The 21,479-nt window shown below is 44.3% G+C and overlaps 2 protein-coding genes across 6 annotated transcripts in view; one reads left to right on the top strand and one right to left on the bottom strand.

Annotated features, from left to right (window-relative positions):
* Positions 1-11,996, top strand: part of elf1 (E74-like ETS transcription factor 1) — a 35,114-nt gene extending 23,118 nt beyond the window's left edge. For 2 of the 5 annotated variants that reach the window (XM_084010200.1, XM_084010199.1), the window contains exons 2-10: positions 1,120-1,431; positions 2,266-2,322; positions 5,584-5,758; positions 6,085-6,189; positions 6,317-6,475; positions 6,607-6,690; positions 7,376-7,568; positions 7,652-8,002; positions 9,040-11,996. In XM_084010200.1, coding sequence (XP_083866326.1) covers positions 1,360-1,431; positions 2,266-2,322; positions 5,584-5,758; positions 6,085-6,189; positions 6,317-6,475; positions 6,607-6,690; positions 7,376-7,568; positions 7,652-8,002; positions 9,040-9,835 — 1,992 coding nt within the window. In that variant the 5' untranslated portion in view covers positions 1,120-1,359 and the 3' untranslated portion in view covers positions 9,836-11,996. The remainder of the gene's footprint in view (positions 1-1,119; positions 1,432-2,265; positions 2,323-5,583; positions 5,759-6,084; positions 6,190-6,316; positions 6,476-6,606; positions 6,691-7,375; positions 7,569-7,651; positions 8,003-9,039) is intronic. The other 3 variants (XM_084010201.1, XM_084010203.1, XM_084010202.1) reach the window with 3 other exon arrangements.
* A 3,252-nt stretch (positions 11,997-15,248) lies between these two features.
* The window catches only part of tnmd (tenomodulin), a 44,609-nt gene continuing 38,378 nt past the window's right edge, over positions 15,249-21,479 (bottom strand). The window contains exons 6-7 of the mRNA XM_084010295.1: positions 20,908-21,002; positions 15,249-16,856 (exon numbers count right to left, since the gene is read on the bottom strand). Coding sequence (XP_083866421.1) covers positions 16,647-16,856; positions 20,908-21,002 — 305 coding nt within the window. The 3' untranslated portion in view covers positions 15,249-16,646. The remainder of the gene's footprint in view (positions 16,857-20,907; positions 21,003-21,479) is intronic.

Raw genomic sequence — 21,479 nt, 5'->3', positions numbered from 1 at the left:
AACTTCAATTGGGCCTGGAATGCAACTTCGTCAGTCACACAGGCATTTCAAAGCAAATGAGCTCCACCCTGCAGCAGTGGAAAAAGAAGGGATGGTGTGTGTGTGTGTGTGTGTGTGTGTGTGGGGGGGGGGGGGGGGGGGGGGGTGCCATCTCTTACTTCTCTTCTCTCAGCTTTGTGGTCTCTGGGAACGAAGAGGGTTGGGGGTTTGTGGCCCTAGGGTGTCCGTTTATTCTTCTGCCCCTCCCGTCCTTCAGCCCTGAAACCTGCCTTTTGGTATTGGGTAGTTGGGACACACCTCGACCGACACACACACTAACAAGCAACATGACCAGCAGTTTCCCTCCCCCGCTGCCTGTGATCACAGCAGCTCCCCGAGGGTCAGCGCAGACGGTCTGCCAGAGCATCATCAGATGGGTGTGTGTGTGGGGGGGTTTAGTTTCAGACCCTGACATGTGATCATAATATCCACCCCCTGAGTCTTGATGATCGCTGGGGGTGCTGAGGGGTGTCTTCACTTCAGGGATGCAGTTCAGCACTCAGATTCAAAATGAATGGGCAGATATTGTGATAAAAAATGTTTGGTTGGTATGGTTTCATGGTCTCAAATGTGAGAATTTGTGTCTTTTCTTGGTCTTGAAATATAGTCAATTGAGTCTTTTTTGGGTCCTGATTGTTGATCGGACTATATGCAGATGTCACCTTGTGCTCTGGGTTTTTTCATTGTTTTCTGACCATACGATTATTCAGTTTATCAAGTAATTAGTAGTTTAACTCACCTGTACAAGATCCAAATTGCAAGAATACAATTATTTTATTTGGGGCGAGCACAGACAACCTTTTTGCTTGGCCTTGTCTCACTTTTTGAGTTTATTCGAGGGTTTCCTGGTGGAGAGGCTTGTGTCTTCTTCAGCTTTGAGAAGTAGACATAGCCAAGATACGTATGTCCTGCATGTAACTGTTTTGGTCTGTGGGCCTCAAATATACTTGTGTATACATACTCGCACAAGCACTCTTGCATTGCTGTCCCTGCTTCTACCTGCCTGGCTTGTCTGCAGAATTAAACTGATTTTATATGTCTCGTGACCTTAGCCCCTATTTCTTTCTCCCTCTCCGCCAGGTGTAGATGCTCCAGGCGCAGCGGGACCCAGCCTCCGTGTCAGAGAGGGACGAGGCTGCTCCCACCTGGGCCACCGCACTCTGAAACTCCTCGTGGTCGCTCTCTTGGAGCGCTAACCGCCCAGAATAGAGAACAGGAGGACGACAGGGCAGCCATTTTGTGAGGTGAAGCTGAGTCTCCGGAGCCAGGAGTAGTCGCAGCCAGGGTATTTCAGGCTGCCCCCTGCCCTCTGAACCGAACATGACGACTGCAGTACAGCCCAGTGAACTGGTGTTTGAATTTGCCAGCAACGGGATGGACGAAATCAATCAGGTACGTATCACACTGGAGAAATCACATTTCAAATATTTTAAATCAATTGATGTCACGGGGGGGGCATTTGTGACTGGTAAGCCAGAGCACGGACCAATCAGCATCCTGTGAGGAGCAGCTACAGGCGTGTGTGAGATGCTGCGTAGAAACAACAATGGCTGCTTCTAAAGCGGTCGGCATAGATGCTGCAATAGCAGGCGTTATATCCAAACTGGAGAATATTCCCACATGGAAAGTAGAGCAAAGAACAACAGTGAGGGCTTTTCTTGATGGAAAAGGTGTTTTCTCTTCTCCCGACTCGCTTCAGTAAGAGTTTGATGACAGATGGTTCACCTGCTGCATATTTTTTTATAAAGTGCCTGCCTTTTTTCCAAACAGTTTCCACAGACGGCTTCTCGGTTGGTTTTGTGTAACAAACCATCTGGCTGGGCTTGTAGACTATAATCTTATTCAATCAGAAGACCTTTGGACCGCCATCCTTTTTCAACCAGATCTAGTTGATAATTGTGAGATTTTTAATAGCAGGACAAACAAAACTTGTGTAAACAGCGCGGCCGTCGGGGGGTTGGATTAGCCGTGGCTCGGAGCCTGTGATCTTTAACATGTTGGGGAACAAGGCCGACTAAAGGGAGGATGGAGCAGAGAGGAGGTCTGGGAAGTGTGGGCTGCTGGGAGCACAGAAATGGAAAGATTGAAAAACCCGTGAGCGAGGTTAGGCCGTGGGAGGGAAAAGGGTGGGGTTTGGCCACCACAAATGTGTTCTGTGGCACAAAGGTTGCTGTGTGTGCATACTAGGTGAACCTGTGTCTATGTGTCTTTTCGTTGCCCGGTCAGGTTTGCAGTTATCTCATCCCCACAACAGTGTCTGAATCCTGTGGAGCAGGATTGCTTGTAAGTGTGGATGTATGTGTGTTTCTGTGTACTGCTATGTGTATGTGTGCGATCTAAAGTGATTAGTTGTCACTGGATCCCTGAATAGCACCAGTTCAGGCCTAACCTGACGGACCAGTTACAAGGCTGTTTGCAAGGGCTGGTATAATTCTACTCAAAGGTCTTGCATTGTTCCCGTGCTACAGGTTTGTTCCTTGCTGCACCTACTCAACCTGTTATGTAAGCCTTATGCCCCTATTTACCAAGTCCTGGAAATACCCCCAAAAGGAACGACACACATCATACTGGCCAAGCTGTAATGTTGTAATGATTAGCCATGCTATATTGGTTTTTAAGTCAATAAGTAGCTCCCTAAGGTGTATCATGTAATGACTGCAGGATGATACTTTTTTTTCTTCAGCATAAGGGGGCATAACAATGTGTTCTTAACTTGAAATAAAAATAAAAGTAAGGGTAAAGCTAAAGAAACAACAACATGACGTTTTCTGCCATGCTACATGCTCCTGCTCTCTTCAATGCCGTGATAATCAGGATATGTAAAGTGTACAGACAGTTGGACTCATTGTGGCTCGGGCAGGTAAAGCAGAAGAGAGTGGGGTGCAGAGGGAACAGCTTGCACAGATGCTGTTGCTTTCAAAGGCAGAATGGGGAACTCAGAAATGCAAATGGTCCGATTCTTATCTCTTCTGTTCCCCTACTAGAAACACTATTCAAGTCAGCAAAGAGGAAGAAGCATAAAACCTTTATGATGTTCAGTGTTATTTGTCAGCCTGTGTCCTGAAAGGACACAATAGCGAAGAGGTGATATAGGTGCTCGTCAAATCAACGCTCGATTTATGGACCTGCATTTCTATAGCGCTTTTTCTCGCCTTTTCGGCTGCTCAAGGCCCATTCACACACGTTCATACACTGATGGCAGAGGAGCTGCACATCAGGAGCTACACATTCACACACCGAAGGACACTTCGCCATGCGGACCAGAGGAGCAGGGATTCAAAACCAGCGATCTTCCTATTGGTGGATGACTCGCTCTACCTCTGCTGTCTTGTTGACATGACAATACAAGACACGTTTTTACGGTGTCCCCAGTAAAGACAGCATCCAGTTTGCATCAAAACAACAGCAGAGACGGCGGCTTCGGATGTCTCATGCCCTGTCAGCAAACTGCGTGGGATTTTCCTGCGTTTGACTGGAGGAGGGGTGGGAGATGCTGCTGTTTCAGTAGCGATGCGATAGCTAAAATGCCTTTGTCTACGCACACATACACACCCACACCCACACAAACACGCATGCCTGACTTTCACTCAAGGACAGCAAACATCATCTAAGCTCTGAAGAGGGGATGTGGTAGCCTCACTGTCGAGCTATCTGATAATATGTCTACCAAAGGCTCCGATTAATGGGAAACATTCGGCGTATGTCAGTAAGACATTGAATGTAGTCAAAGCAAAACTGTGGTTTTTACAAACCCCTTGAGTGTTGCTGCTGACATGTCTTTAAGCCGTTTTTGATGTTTATCTTAAAAGTTATCGTGGACGTCTTGTGGAGCCATCACACTCTAGTCTCACATTCACCCACATTATGAACAATTTAAATGACTAATAGTCGGTAATCTGTGAAAGCTTTATGGTTTATCATGCGGTAGTTACTCCATGGTCCTGCCTCAGAGGCCCAGCCGTTACACACTGTCAAAAATAATGACCCTGATCTGTTAGGTTCCTGGTTAAAGTGTAGCCGAAATGGGAGTGTATCCATAGACTCCCTCTTCCCACCCCCAGACACCTGGTATGCCCCAGAGGTCCTCACCAACAATGGACACTTGTGCAAAGAGACAGATAAGCCTTTATTCGTCTTCCTCCTACTGCACCTTTTCTCTATCCTGTTACCCCTTTAATTAGGTCATGACTGTAAACATTTGTAATTGATCCGGTTAAAATAACTGCAAAATACACAGATGTGTATCCATTGAAATAACTACTCTTGGGGTGTTTTTTAGGAGTGAGTTTTGTGATATGCCTGAGTTTGGTCAACAGTGCACACGCTCCTGTTGTAGGGCAGCATTGAAAGTTACACCCTGATTACAGGCAGCATGGTATCAAGAAGGTGTTTTTCTGGTTATGCTTAGGCTCATCTATTGTTTGAACACTATTTGACCTACATTTTAATCATCTTTTATCTTCAGAAAAGATTTTCAAAGGGTGCACTTCTCTCATCCCCGGTCGGCCGAAACAGTTCCGTAAAGATGGACATTTTACGCGACTTGGACACATGACGCAAAAAAGAGCCAAATAAGTTACATGAGCTTCTTGGCACTGACATTATTTCATTACATTTTTCAAATGTAGTCTGCTGCCATCTGCTGGTGGTGACTGAGTTGTTTTCAAAATACCTGAGGGGACAAAGCCATGATTATGGAATTAACTTTTGTTTGATGAGAAAATGAAATGTTCATGTGTCACGTATGATTTTGAAGTATTTGAAACAAACTAATGAACACTGTCACTTAAGGCTCCTACAACTAGAAAAAACATCACAAATAAGAGTTTTAGTGGACCATGTGAAAGAAAGGACTCAATAAGTCCCCATGTCCGTCCCATTGACACGAACCAAGCACCCAGTGAGAACTCTTCACCCGGTCTGTGTTTGAGGAGCTCTCAAATATGTTGGGCTTCTCAGTTGTTTCAGTGGTTTGGCCTAAGCTCCAGTAATTCCCTCCGTCCCCCGAGTCTTTCCTGCATCAGACTGAGCCAAGCCTGAAATGAGACGGCAGGGTTAGAATTCCCAAAGCACGTTTAGGACCTGATGAAGGGGGTGCTCGCCTGCAACTCACGATTGATCCATTAACATTCAATTGGGCTTATATAATTTCTGAGCATAAGATTAACTTCTCGGGAGATGTAGGCCGAATCAAACAGCTGGTTCCTGTCTTCTTCATCGGGTCCCTGTGGACCGCTGCAACACCACTGAAATGAGCTCTCCTCCATGCTGTGTGCCGCCACATTAGCTGCAATTGAGTATGTATCTACGATACTTTACAAGGCAATAAAGACCTGGGACTAAATCTGGTTATGACATTAATCCGATGTCATCTGGGGTTTTTATATTGCATTTATGATGTGTAGTGGAGGAATTGTTGGGTTTTTATTGCATGTGCGTATTGTGCGTAAGCGTCAGTCCTGCCTGCCTCCCGGCGATTAGCTCCTGTGTTACGATGGCACACCTGTCTCTGAACGTGTGTGCGTGTGTCCTCTCTCTGTGCAGCTGGACGACCCGTCAGTATTCCCAGCGGTGATTGTTGAGCAGGTGCCCGCCGCCGATCTGCTGCAGGTCTACTCAGGCCTGGAATCCGATGAGGTGACCAACGGCATCATGGTGGACACCACGCTCCATGTCGTGGAGGAGCCTTCCATCTTGGTGGGAGGGGTCGACCTCTCAGGTAAAGATATTTGACTTAACAATCATTTTAAAGGGAACAGTGCTCAGTTTGGTGCAAAATCGTGTTTAAGTCCAGATCACAACAGTTAGCAAACATGTTGAAGTCCACGTTCTCAGGTCACCTGAATATGCAAAAATGTGAAATGTGTGGAAGGGTACAGTACAGCAACCTTTCCAGTCATAACTTGTCTGAATTATTTCAAATATAGACTATTGTCCATAAATTAGTCCACTCACACATCACATAAAAAAAGCAGGCTGCTAGTCATGCCGTTCAGTGGTACCAGACGAAGACGCTGATGCATTTTTTTGTCCTCTGGTGGACAGAAACCTCAGTCTCCGGCCCTGAGGACAGCATGGAGACGAACGAAGCCGCAGCAGCCCTTCTAAACATGGAATCTCCCAACAACATTTTGGACGAGAAGCGTATGAGTAAGATGTTTTGAATACTTTGCCTTTCAACTTCGATCTAACATGGATCATATTTTGATCATAAAATACATTCTTCAAGGTGTATTCATGGCATATCTGTCTTTTTGCAACTCTTGTTTACGCATAGTTCACACATACGGCACTCTGCTGGAGTCGGACTTGACATACATCCCTCTGAGGCCTGACCAGATGGATAATGGCACCCTTGAAATGTCCTTAGATGAGGAAACTTCATCCATGGATGAGATACCACAAAAGTGTCCATTAAAACCTAAGAAAAACAAAGGTAAGCCCTCCTCCTCTTTGTTAGAACATAGGAATTACCTCTCATACTCAAAATTCAGTGTTGCAGGTAATTGGACGATTTCGCTGTGACCTCTCACCTTTTAACACACCACCCCTCAATTTGAATCACAGTGCGGAAGCCGCGGGCGGTGCGCCCCTGCTCTCCTATCACCACCCCTAACCTGCCGCTCAGGAAGAAGAGCAAAGAGGGCAAAGGTAAGCCTCGCCAACTTGGCCACTTGTCTGTAATGAGCCAATAAAAATCAAGGTCTCCTCTCCTCTCGTGTACGCTCTGTTTCCTCCCGTGGAGTGTGCAAACAGCAGTCCTCAACCCCTGCGGTCCGACTTGGTGGAATCTGGGCGAGTTAATGGATGAGGGGGTCTCAGAGTGCTGTGTTTCGCAGGGAAACAGAAGTGATTGCAGGCTGGAGGGCACATTGATGCTCTACCAATAGAAGCAGACTATTGCCGCTCGATGTGCACCATACAGTGTGACACAAAGAGGAAGGGGCTGGGGGGCGGCAGGTTCAGCTGCACACATATACATCACCCTGTCATGGTGTCTGGATTCAAATGACTACTGGGAGTGTTGCTGTTTTTAACCACTTCTGGCCAAAGAATCTCACAAATTAGAGCAATCTACTCCCAGGCTAGGCATAATTAATTTGCTTCCAAGGCACACATGCACACATGTGACTGATAGAGCAACGGGTTATTAGAAAAGAGTAGTTTCTCCTGCAGCCCTTTAGCTGCGATATAGCATTTTTAAGCAAGGCTGTTAATTACTAAATACATCACGGATGTCTATAGCACACCTCTAAGGCCCAACTGTGAATGTCTGATGTGTTTGAATGTTGAAAACATGACTTAATTTAGTTCCCCCACCCCACCCAATTTGCAGGCAACACAATCTACCTGTGGGAATTCCTTCTGGCTTTACTGCAGGATAAGAACACTTGTCCCAAATACATCAAGTGGACACAGCGGGAGAAAGGCATCTTCAAGCTAGTGGACTCCAAAGCCGTCTCAAAGCTGTGGGGCAAACACAAGAACAAACCTGACATGAACTATGAGACCATGGGAAGAGCTCTCAGGTAAGGGGAACACAGATGTGTTCATAGTAACACGCTGAAATGATAAACGGTAGTGAGCAACGCTTCATCTACTTCTCTTCTAGGTACTACTATCAGAGAGGCATCCTGGCCAAAGTGGAGGGGCAGCGGCTGGTCTATCAGTTTAAGGAGATGCCAGCTGATCTGGTGGTGATCGAGGATGAAGACCCGGGTTCGGATGCCAATGTGGGCTATGGGAATCAGAGGTCTACCAACGGGCGGTCTATAAACCGTGGGGGGTCCAAAGGGCACGGGAGGGCTCACAATCACCAAGTGTCAGTGAAGCACATGAAGAAGGAGCCTATTGATGCATATCTGGATCAAGAAGCTAATGGCGGACAGATGGAGCATCACCTTCACTCTGTCCACATGTTGCAGACCAACCAAGGGTCTGCAGTCCACGATCATGCTATGAGGTAGGAAATTGCCAATTTCATAGTGCCAAAAAGACTCAAGGAAGTCAGTGTTCCCTGTCAAGAAATAGGTCCAGCACATAACTGTCAACCTTATACAGATTAAACATCCAACGTGTTGATTAGTGAGCTTCGGAGGTAGATTTTTGTTCGGAGCCAGGCTAGCTGTTTCCCCCCGTTTCTAGTCTTTAAGCTAAGATAAGCTGGCCGGAGCCTTACACATTTTAAACATGCAGACATGACACGAGAGTGGTAAGAACCCAGTCGATATATTGTCAATATCAAAGCTCGAGCATCAGACAGGATCTATTCCCAACCCACTAGATGCTTTGATAGCAAAACATCTTTTTCAGAGGAGTGTTTGAGGTATAAAGCTAATTAATTCAGTGGTCCGGGATATTTGAGAAACCTCTGACACACACAAAACATTCCTTGAAGATGGTCCTCATAAGCATGCAAAAAAACAAACAAACACTCGCCCTTGAAAGCGATGTCGTATGATTTACTCAACCCATGTTGACCTTTTATTAACGCCCGCAACTTGAAAGGGGATTCAATTCTGTCTTGAAACCTTGTTGGCTTTTCAAAAGTTGAGATAAACTGTTTGCTTAGACCTTTTGATGTGGAGGGCTGGACAAAACAAGCCAAACCAGCAGACCTGCGGTTCATTTCTTGATGATGTCAGAGAGGTGTTGATCCAACTCTTTTGTATTCTTTGTAGTTTTTTTGTTTTTCATACCGCCTGAATAAACAATGTATTATCAGTCATCTGGCGTTTAAAGCTGTTAAACATTGTCTGCAGTTAGGAATGAAGGAGAATAATGACTTATGCAGCACAGCTGACAACAGCGTTTGTTCTATTAATAAAGGCATTAGTTCTGTTGTTTAGGATCATAGCGGTGCACTGGGTAACTTTCTCAATCAAATAAATATTCCTTGTCTATATTTGCAAAGATACAAACTGAATATTGAATTAGAAGAGCTCCCTCAGAGGAGATGAAGAAACATGAGCACGTATTCAGTTCACTTTCTCTTCTCAGGGCCATCACTGTTCCTGCATCAGTTCCTATGGTCCTGACGTCTCCCGGCTCTCTTCACTCTGTTCCTCTCACCACTGTTCTGGCCAACGGGAACTCCTGCCACTCTTCCCCCCCTCGGGTTATTCTCCACACCATACCCTCCACCACAGCGGGTGCTAAAGATATGCTCACCATCCAGACGGCCTCTCTAGCAGGTGGACCCAACAGCCTGCAGGATGGCCTCCCTCAGCACCTCCTGGTTACCAGTCTGGGCTCCTCCGCCACTTCCTGTTGCACTTCCTCTCCGGGAGTCATCAGCTCCACCGCTTCCAACCTCAACGGTCTCCCTCGCCTGGTCACCATCAACACGACCGGGCAGACCATGGTGGCACAGCAGCCCGGCACCGTCATTGCCACCGTGCTCAAATCCAGCGACTTCTCGGAGCTGCAGGTTAAAGAGGAGATGCTGGACCCCAGCTACTTCCAGGCGATGGTGAACGGTGATCCATCACTGGCCGTAAAAATGTTTGAGAAAGAAGAGATTGAGGTGGGGGAAGCGGAGCTGCAGTATAGGACTGTGATAATTGATACCAGTCAAAGCCATGGCTACGAGGCTGTGAGTGAAACTATAATTAATGGACATTTCTCCCAGAGCAGCAGCCCCAGTGAGGGCCTGACCCCTGTGGAGGAGCTGGAAGTGCGTGGGGAGATGTCCCTGCAGCCCGAGCAGGGAATCAAAGGCCTGCAGGAGCTGCCACTGTCTGTCCAATTGCCTGCAAACTTTATCCAGATAAAGACAGAGCCTGCAGAGGCTTAGGGCAGCAGGATGCAAGCTGAACCAAAAACAACAATTGAATCCATTTTTGACCACAGACTTAACGTTTTCTTTTCATACAACAGTAATCTGATCAAAGGTCAGAGCGAGGGATCTCACAGCATGTTGCTCTTAAAGGTTGGTCAGTTCAGCCTCAGGATCTATTGTTTACTCACATATTTTGTGATCATGTGCCTAATTTTAAAAAAATTAAGGGAGTAGCATTTAGTTTTTATAAGAAGTCAGTTTTCCGATTTGAGATTATTTCCGTGGACATGACCCCCAACATACATACAGATACATATACGCAGAAAACACACTCATTAAACAACCTCCCCTTCTAGGAGAACAGCCATTGGATAAACCAGGGATCCCTGTCTGCCAAATGTGCCAGTTAGTCATTTTCTTACCTTAAATCTCATTGGACTTGTATGTTTAAAGAAGAGAACACGACAAACCAAAACTGGGGATTGAATGCTAAGTGGTGCAATGAAATCAGACTTCTGAGAGCATTCAAAGGACGTATGTTTTTTAATAAACCACGTGCGAGTTTGGATGCTGTGTCCAGTCTGGTGGGGGGAAAAAACCCACATCTCAGAGTTTAATTGAAGAGTGCCTTACAGGAAGTTCAAAGAGCTCGAGCCTCTTTCGTGGAAATGTCTGGGGGAAAAGATGAAAAATGGACTAAATGGCTTTTCAGACTTTTAAGAACTTATTACTCATTTATTTTCATATAAACAAAAACCATATGCATTCACTCTATATTACTCCTGGCCTTATAACACTGTGCTACTACGAAAATGGGCATTTTCTGTCCATCAAGGACAGTCCAACATCAAAACTGTTTGTATAGAGCTGCAGACTGGAGGCACAGCAAGATAGTGCGGCACAAAAGGAGAGAAAGAATTTGCAGGATAAAACAGATTTTATCTGCCTCTGCTTCAGAGGCTTCGAGGTTTATATCCTGTTTATATAAAATGGAATATATATATATGGATCTATATATATATATATATACATATAATATACAATTGAGATTCAATTTTAAGGCCATAGTGAATTTATTTATTTTGTGAATTTCTAAATTCTGTATAAAAAGGCAATTTGTCTTCTATTTACATGTGTAAACATGAGGGAATATACAAAGATTATGGACATCAATACCAGGAAGCTTATTTGGTATTTTTTTAAGACCAACAATTTTCATTTGTATAGCATTCCATATAATCAGCTTTGGTTTTTTTTTTTTTTTTTTTTTGGAGTTTTGGACTCGAGGGCTCAGTGCAGAATCATTATTCCCCTGTTATATTCTTTTATTGTAGATATCCTCTGTTGTGTGTCTGATTTAAACATGTACTGAATGTACTTTGGTTCCTTCTTTTCAGCAGACATACCTCTTTACCTTTTATCAACAGTTAAGCAGTAGGGACTACGCATTTAAAATATTGTGTTCTGTGTACTGCATAAAGTATCGAATGCATCAATCAGTATGTTTTGGCTCAAGTTATCTTTAGGTGTACAGAGACGTTCCAGTGCTGTTTTTTTTTAAAGCTCCTCCTCCTGTCCTCTCTCCTCTCCTTTCTCCTCTCCTTTCTTCTCTCCTCTTCCTCTCCTGCTCTCGGGTCAGTCCAGTCTGTGCCTTCTTTATGTGCTATCCCACTTTGTGAAGGACCTCTCAGGCCAGCCACCTGTCCGGTCCTTCGGTCCTGCCGGGGCTGAAGCCATAATGATCCTGAGTGGTATCGCAGCTAAATTGGTTGTATTTTCCACCCGGACTGTAGCTGCAGAGTGAGGACATTCAGACATACTGACCTCCACCCGCGCTGGCACCTAAATACAGGAGTTAAACGCTTTACAACCTCACATCAGCCAAAGGGCTCCGAGTCTGCAAAGACACTCTGAATGTATAGTTGTTGTTTCAGTAATTCTTGACAATCAATAATTACACTGGGTTACATTTGCATAGAAATCGTTCCTGGAGTGGGGATTTGCTGCTCCATGCAAAAACACTGTTGACTATAAGATGTCGAGGTATGTCAGCTGCTTATGTTTTGTTGCTTCTTTTGTCTTGGGGTTGTCATTTACCTCAGCTATGCTGAATATAGAGTAGATTTTTAGGAAAAAAGTCGATGTAATAATTAAAAACAAAATCTTCATCACTGAATACCCTCTTAATTTGTTGTTTTTGTGGCAGACAAGTGGTTTCGAAATTGTGTGAGGCATGGAATAAAGGTTTTTTACTTTTTTTAAAAAATGAATTGGAAAACAAGTAAGGGGTAACAATGTCAATTAACTTCTACTGTCGAGATGATGCAAATGAAGCCTCTCTGCCTCAAAGTCGAATTGTTGGGCTGTTGCAGCTTTGAGGGATGTTCAACCACATGGCATTTGGAGAGAAAGGAAAAAGAAGGAAAAAAAAGCTACTGTGGGGAACTGGATTGGAGCCATTAGCAGGCCGGAGACTGATTGGACTGTACTTAAGAGCACTGCTTCTCCAGTTGCTGTGGGTGGATGAATACATTAGCATGTGACATGCCCAGAACTGAAGATAGTCGAGTCTGTCACCACAGCTTGCAGAGTGAAGTGTGTGTGTGTGTGTGTGTGTGTGTGTGTGTGTGTGGGTTACACTTACTTGGATTGATTCTGTTAGAGCATGTATTATGTTGATGTCTTTCTGCATGTGTGTGTCGGGGGACATCGGCTTGGATTGACTGTGTGTTGTGTGTGTGTGTGTGTGTGTGTGTGTTCACGGTCAGAGAGGAGAGGTGGTGGTGTTGAGGAGGCTGTCTGGCAGCAGGGTTTGCCCACTTTGCCTCGCTCTGTCTACACCCACATGCACAGCAGTGTACCACCACACAATCCACTTTTGCCATAGTGTGTTAACACACACACACACACACACACTTCAGAGGCTTGGATGATATCGCCGTATTACAGCTTAACAGGGGAATATTGAAATCTCGACAGTATGATATTGAATACAGACGCTGTGCTTTCTATGATGCTGTAGATGCGATGTATTGTAGTGCACACCGTGCGCCACCAGAGGTCAGCCTCTGAGGCAGCTGAGTGTAAAAAGATGGAGACTAAATGATTTGGGTACAAAAGCTTATTGTTTATAGCCAAATAGTTTTATGACACCTGAGGCTTGGCTGATTAAAGTGAAGGGCTTTAGCCCCAACTTTGGTACAGATTTTTTGAGATGGGCTGGATTTTATGGTGGACCACATATTCCCATTTTTCCAAGGTTTTGCTCAGCACCCCCACCCCATCCATACACCGGCATATACTGTATAATGTCAGGAAGGTATGAACAAACGGATATCTTCCAACACACACAGAAACCTTCTTCATTCCAGCAAACGTCTTCCTCACCCTTTTGTGTGTGGGACTATCGTTCGAAATCAGCAAAGCAACCACCCTCCGTTAGATATTAACAGGCAGCCATTGATCGGCTGCCATATGTAAACGTTGGTTGTTATGGATTACTAAAATATTGAATGAACGCAAGCCATTAGGTCTGTGCTATTCCTTTGGATAGTGAGTCAGAGACCCTGAAGATGGAGCGAGAGCCGGGTCCTGGGAGACGAGGACTATTTCTGTGTCGCCTGCAGTCACTGACACAGCGCGAGTGTTTACTGCTGTGCCATGCTGCCTCTCACAGTGGGAGCAGTTGAAGGATGACGGCTGACATTATTGTGCCTCCAGCCTGTAGCAGGAACAGTACAGGGAGAGCTTATTTAACCATCAGGTCACCAGACAGACAACAACATTATAAAGAAAAGGAGTTGATGACTCATGGTCGTTGCAACTGTTTGCAGTCGGTTAACTCGGCAACCTGCAGCCAAGGTTAGATCTAAATGCTCCACTTTTAAAATGTGAGGGTTTTCTTTAGAGAAGCGAGAGCAAATGTGTTTAAAGACAGCAGGTGCAGCATGGTGGAAATGTGAAAGTGACAAAACAGCACCTGGTTTGATATTGCAGCAGTACATCTCCCTCGACACAAGATGGCACTGGTAGTACACGTGTCCTCAGCAGAGTTTGAGCTTCGATCTGGTTCGGAGGGAGCTCTTCCTTCAGGTTACCAATCTAAATACAGACACTCCTCATACATTGGTTTTCACTCTCCTCTGCCCCAGAATAGCAACTCATTGATCTAAATGAACAAGAGATTATTTGAAATGAAAATAAGCAGCGGGGAGTGAAGTTTCGCTGCATTTTTGATAAGTAACAAAGGGGATTAATTCACTTGTGAGTCTCAATGATAGTGGCCATTCCTCAGGCCAGGTAGGCGAAATCCTTTGAACTGTGCTAACCTGGTAGACGTCTGGTATCTCTGTTTTTCCTGCAGAGCAGTCAATCTTGTTTCCTCTCCCCATCAAAACAGTGATAAACAAGTGCTGGAGGGTTTTTTATTCCTAGACGGCGTATAAAATGCATGAGAAAAATGTTTCAGGGTTTCATTTGAAATTCTATATTCTTTCATTCTGGTCTACAAGGGACAGGTTCTCTGTCTCAGACTTATAGATTTGTGTCATATCTAAAAAAGAATGTATTAAACCACATCATACACTGAAGGAACATTAATTTCTATAGACGTAAAAAGCTTGATGTTGAAGATCATTTGATTTGGAGTAGTTGAAGTATTTATCATCACAGTATTTATATGCAAAGAGCTTTCAAAGCTACATATCTGTTGTTTGTTCTATATAACATTCAACTGGTGTCCTCGGGATGTGCAACACACACCAGGACGTGGATGCACGCACCTGGACTGTGATCTATTCTTTGCTCTCATATAGATTTTTAATTGTGAGACGTCTGATCTTGAAAGTTTGCCTTTCATGGTTAATATTGGACTTTTGTCCCATCAGGCACAAGGAGCTCTCAGGGAACCAGCTGTAATATCTGTATCAGCCTCTCCAGTCAGGGTGAGCCGTCCCTTTCAGACCGACTCTCAGGGCTTCCATGGCAATTTACTCTCACGACCGCACAAAAGGGTCCTCAAAGTCCTCCGAGACCTCGGCAGATAGACAACTAACAGCATCTCAAAAAAATAAAAATAAAATAACACTTTGTGAAAGCAAAGGCTCCACAGTAACAGAGGCAGGCTGTATGCCTTCATTCTACAGTTGACTATTTGATGTGATAAGGGCGACTAGAGAGAAGTGAATTATATAACTGATTTTCTGAACTTTTCAGAAATGCCTCGGGGGCTTGGCTGTACAGTTGTCAGTTTATTTGAAGTATGTTTGCAATTATTGCATTTGTTAACTCATGCCACTATTTTTTACTTGACACGTTGCTTTGGGCTATTGACATTATTGATTTAAAAATAACGATACGGTTGCAGTCTGAACTCCATTTATGAGCCTATCCATAAAACATTTACATACAGTAATATGTTTCACCCTCTTTTTCACAAATTCCATTTAGCTGCCAAATATTATTGATATCGTTGACATTATTATCACACTGAGCCAACATGAGACACCCAGCTTTACTTAGCAGGTGGTTCTATATTACTGTAAATAATGTTGTTAGGCATCAGATACACAAGACAGGCTAAGGTTATGTAATTAACAGTAAGAGCATGCATGTCTAGATTTTTCCCATCAATTTGTTGCTAAATGTTTTTGCTAATGAGCACTGGGACTAATGGAGAAGAGAGGAGGAGGCCTGTTGTCTGGATCGAATGAGTCAGATTCATCAGCTTTCACATTGAAAAGGATAGAAAGCGCTATAGAAATGCAGGTCCATCTTGTTTCATATGATAGGACAACTCAGATTATTCATACAATGAAATTTTAATTGGAGAAAATCAAGAAAGAGAATGAATCATACAGAAGGCTTCAAAGCAAAGTATGACAACACGAGTGCTCCTTTTTTTAAATCCTGTTTAACTTCTGAATATCTCATCGCTTGAATACTCTCGGGCATTTATGCACCTTGTTATTCTGATGAAAGAACATCAACTGCGAATGCCTATCTCGCTTGCTTATCTGTTACTGGCAGATGAGAGTTATTTCAGCTTGACAGATTGAGATGTGGCGTTGCAGATTAAAATCGCCTCAGCAAAGAAAAAAAATATTTGAACAGCAGCACTATTTAAAGTATTTAGTGGATTGCAGCAAGACGGAAAACAATGATGCATAAGACATCAGTAACTACATCACAGAAGACAGCTGAGGTCCGTGCATCTTCATTTACACTGTCCCTCCTTACTTTAACATGATCTTCAAAACAGAAAAAAAATGTTTTTATATAGTTTGTTGAGCCAGTAAAGGAAAGCTAGTTCTGATGTATCTATTAGTGCTCACGAACGACTTAGAAAACATAAATCCTGTGTTAAATGTCTAAGGAAATAGCACCAATTAGATAGTTGCATATACTGGCCGACTGTACGTACATGTTTATTACAGTATTAGACAATTTTTTTAACATATAGAGTAAAAAATGAATGCATGACAAAATGACAGGGGTGAAGTAGCCTATTTTGTTTCCAGAGCAGTTTAGTTTCTGGTGACATGTTCCAAATTAAATTGCACCCATTCAACAGAATCAAACCGCAAGGATACTAAAGGGGTAGATAAGCAGAGAAAATTAGACAGCTGTAAACGAGCAATGCCTTTTAAGAACGCTTCAAATGCCATTAAGACTGTTTAAATGGACTAATACTCAGTGGGCCAACATACAGATTGGATAATAATTGTGTGCAATGGACTCTCACAAGTGGTGTGGCATATTTATCAAAAGGGGAATTTGCACCTGCGACGACATAAACAGTTTAAATCCCAGACGGCACACGCCCTGCTCAGATCCTCCCCAGCATGCGTGCGATCCACCAGTTGCACGGCATGACAACCTGACAGATGACCCGGCCTCCTTGGTAGTAGTATGGCCACTGGTTGAAGCCACCCAGGGGCTCGTGGTAGCGGCGGCAGTAGCGGTAACCACGGCGACAGTACTGGCAGCAGTAGCCGTGGTCATCCAGGCGGTTATCCAGCTCGATTCCGGCGTCTCTCTGCAGAGAAGAAGGAGAAGAAGGTGTGGATTGATGAGCCAGCTTTGCTTGTATTTCAGCAAGAATATATGTAAAAACCCAAATAAGAGTGAAAAGATCATAACTCTCTAGGTCTGTGAAAATGCAAAGTTGTGCCATGCTTGATGACTGTGACAAAGAGATCAGGACAGCGGGGACAGTGAGCGAGCTTGATATAAGCTGCAGGAGCATAAAACATGATATAATACCCTTGACCTTTCCATTATACCAGAGGTAGCACGACTCCACCGCGCCCCATCTCTGGATCCAGCATCCACCCCCTCTCAACCAAAGCTATCTTCAATCAAAGGGACTCTATCGTTGGTAGTTACCAGCATAATTACACTATTTCTTTCATCTCTGACCTCTTAACTCCCTCAACTGAAGCCTGCACTCTGCACCAAAATGGCAGCCCCTCCTCCAATAGAGCATTCAAATTAGAGCTCCTCACGTCTTGGCGCCCTCCCCCTGACCTTGACTTTAAGTGCGTGGCACATTCCTAAAGCAATTAGCAGGGTAATGATCGCCTAACAAGGATTCTTTCATTTGCTCTCGCTGGCTGCCTCTGAATTTATAGAGGGGCCAAATGAAACCCAAACGAAAGGTAAATTGGGTAGAATTAATGGCCCTTGGATTTTTCCATTGTGCTGGTTGGTTCATGCCCCCGTAGACTCGTGGGGGGCTGAGTGCCATGCCTTTGATCAAGAGCAACTCCAAATGGGGTTCGGAGAAGTGCCACTTAACTCACCGCGCAAGTTGAGGCAGCAACTGCCCTCAGTATGCATCTGACCAAAATGTAATCTCTTTTAGTAAAAGAATCCTCAGAGACAATCCGGCGCTGTCTTGTTAAACTGCTCGGATCCAGGAGTTGATGACTTCACATTCGGGGACAAACTGGCATAATTCCTTGCGAGCACTTTTCAGTGACTCAGCTACACGCAGTAGTGCAGAACAACACACATCCACAGTTGGGAATATAAAATGTGTGGCAATTGTTTACGAGGACAGGCCCCGCAGGAGTCCCTTCAGTCCCCCTGTTACATTTAATATGGGAATTAAGGGTTTTTTCCCTTGCATCTACTCTAACAGTCAGTGGGCAGTCAATCAGAGCGGTTGTGCAATTTATTATTTTACCTTTTCTGCTGCAGTAAGCAGACTCATCTCGTAACAACGGATTCAACATAAGCATGACTCGGTAAAAAATACAGCATGCATTTGATGTGAGCTATGATAAATTGAATGAAGTTACACGCTGGTGAGACATACTTAAAGGGTGTGACAGCTGATATCTGGGATTGCTGGGTTTGATTAATTACGATCACAAGCACAGGTAGGCTTTTAATGATTTATTGTTTCAGTTGAGTTTCAGGTCATCAACTTCCAGGAAACAATCGGTTATAAAAACAACACGAAAGCTGTCAATGGACCAATGATAATCTTATCGGCTCCACGCAGCCCAAACGGGGGATGTTGGGAAATCTGTAGCACCACGTAGAGAGTGAAGAAAATATTTCATTCAATTGATGCCACGTTTATCAAAACAAACAGCCAATAGGCAGCATTGTACCTTAAAGACAATTAATCTGAGCTATCCTTTTAAAACGGAGGGTACATATTAATCACTCCGGCTGCGAGTCTCTATGGGATGCTGCCGTGATAAGACTGGTTCACCTTGGGAAATCTGAGGCAGTCACTCAAAAACAAGCAGCATTAATGAAGAGAAAAAGCCATTACCTCCTCGCTGCATCTGATTTCATCACACACACTCCGGCTCACGTATACAACAGCAAACACACGCACACACACACACAGGCGCAGGCACCTCTGTGCATAATATGAATGAGTCTGCCGAGTAGAGAAACCGCGTCAGTCATTCAATAAGATGTAATGAATCAAAGCATGGCTCCTCTAATCTCCACACTTGTTGGTGTTATTTCACACATGGTGATCACCGCTCTTCATGAGGTTGAAGCGCGTGCCTGAAAGTGGCATCGCATCTCATAGCGGAGCTCGTCACATTCATTCTGGGATCAAAAAAAAAAGCAGGCAGAGATAACATTTCCGTTTCATGCCCCGCTTTGTATTCCAAAAGGGTTTCTTTATGTAGAGGAACGGGACAGTCACAACATATACAAAAAAGCCTCGCTGCTTGTGGCTGATCTCAGATTTTCATCTCACTGTGCTCTGCGTTGAGGTGGCAATGGTATCGCATGTAATTGAATACAGAGATAGTCGTGTATTTCAGTAAACACTGCTGGTTTACCAGAGTGATAATGGGCTTTAGCTTCAGTGTAAAGATTTCTCTGGAGCCACAAACACCTCCTGCATGCTTGAACCTGAATTCCTTTGGCTTTTTGCACCTCTGTTTTATGCATGAACGGCCAGCTCGTCTGACCCTGAATGAGTCGCACGCACACACTCACAGACACACACTCACAGACACACACTCACAGACACACACTCGCACACAACAACACTTCAACATGGGCAGAAACATACACCAAACATGTTTACATGTGTGTGTGTGTGTGTCACGTCAAATCACATTGGAAGCCCCTTTATTATGGGTCAAGGACTGTGGTACCATCCCTTCAGCCTTGTCAGATGGTAGTTATTCAGTTTGAAATTTCCAGGGCCACCTCCGTTACGCACCATCCTCTGACACGGCAGCCGTGGCAAAGGTCAATTTCATATATGTGTTAACGTGTGTCACAAGAACTCAAGTGATTATTCTGCTTTACAATCAAATGCTGGAATTCAGACCGATGTGTATGCATGCGAGTATACAGTAGTAATGATATACAGATGAAAGGATGTAGGTGGAAAGCTAAATAGTGTGCAGCAGACTGTGTGTGTGTGTGTGTGTGTGTGTGTGTGTGTGTGTGTGTGTGTGTGTGTGTGTGTTTGTGTGGTTGGCTGTTTTCGGACTGTGTGCACATTTACATGATTTCTGGTCAAAGCAGAGGAAAAAAAAAGGTCTGGCTAACACATGTGACATCCCACTGGAATGAGCGAGAGTTCAGACTCCCAATTACAGACTGCTGCCTGCCCTTTGCTTGTCCACAAAGGCCTTTGTTATCGCTGGACCCACAAACAGAGTGTGGATGTGCTGCTGGAATGGATTGCAGTGGTATGCATTACTCAGCTGATAGTGCCAGAACGTTTCAAAAGGAGAGCCGAGTTTTTCATCCCCTGGTATGTTTTAATTGCATAGCAATGCATCTCCTGCCGCAGACGATGAGGGAGAAGACAGAGGAGGCTGGGAGGGGGGGGGGGGGGGGGGGGGGGAGTGTTTCTGGGATGGGCCTGATAAATGTCAACATTATAGGATGTCTCATTTCTCTGCTTGTCTCTCACTGTTCCTCACTGCCCTCCACTGAGAAGGAGACCAGAACCTGAATCATCATCCTTGAATTTAGCTTTAGTGGCTTTTTCACCTGCAAATGCTGAATGTGTGTATCGGGTTATTTTTTGCATCTGTATGTTCCTGATATCTTTAGTATGCAACTGCTTTTTTTTTGTGCCGGTATGAGTGCATAATTCCTGCGTAATATTCTGCTTCAGAACCAGGGATGATTCACTGTAAAATATTTAGATGCAGCACGCCAAAATATGCCACTTGGCCTTTCCAATAATCCCCCCCCCCCCGCTTTGATAATTGAAGCATTAGTAATAAATGGAACTTATCTGCGGAGCTATGAGTGACCTTGAGAGTGCTCCTTTGTAGTGTCTCAGAAAAGAGAGGAAGTGAGAAAGGGAACTAACGGGCGCTGCAAGGCACAAGTTTCTGTCTTTGAAAGGCTGGATATTCCTCTCAATTAATGGAGAGACATTAAGGGAGTCTTCAATGAACTGGCCTTACTTAAACAGATATATAGAGCAATTGCTATGCCCTCTGGTGCACAAAGTCAGTTTTAACATCAATTAGTGAGCGATTTATATGCAGAAAGAGTCGAGGCGGAGCTGGGGCTGACTGAAGTGGCTCCACTGTATTTGTGGTGTGGTCCGTCCCGGTGCAGACAGGCCCACTTACGTAGTCGTTTACGGCAGGGTGGTCCTCGATGTCACGGGCGAAACGCTGACCTGTGACCTCTGCGTCGGGCGTGTCCACATTTCCCACCTCAGCATCTGAAAGAGCAGTAAAGACGTTTATGTGCTTGCAGTTGTAAAGCTCTTGGTTTGAATTTTGGCGCATACACTCCCACTGGTCTCCCAGAGTTTTCCCAGTGGCTTGACATTCAGTAAAAAAAATATGTTGGAAGTAATTACAAGCTTTTTCATGCATCTGTCAAACAATGGTGTTGTTACTATTGTGATACTTACACTGAAATCACTTACCACGTATTCTAATTAGTGAAGCCTAAACATCGTTTTGAGGAAAATCCCTGAAACAAATCTCCAGATGATCATCAGCAGGGCTGAGGCATTACATTTTTATAATTTATCATTTATACTCTTATATTCTTCTTGTTGTACAGCACTGATGGAAAGCGCTTTATGGAATAAAAACTAAAAAATGATATATAATATATAAAATGTATTGAATATTTCTATTCTCTGCTACTGCAACAACCGTTTATAAGTCACAGTGCACAACGTGAACGT

The sequence above is a fragment of the Eutrigla gurnardus genome (genome assembly GCF_963514095.1).
Source record: "Eutrigla gurnardus genome assembly, chromosome: 5".
Lineage (NCBI taxonomy): Eukaryota > Metazoa > Chordata > Actinopteri > Perciformes > Triglidae > Eutrigla > Eutrigla gurnardus.
Note: the sequence above shows the minus strand (reverse complement) of the source record. Positions and strands in the feature narration are given on the sequence as shown.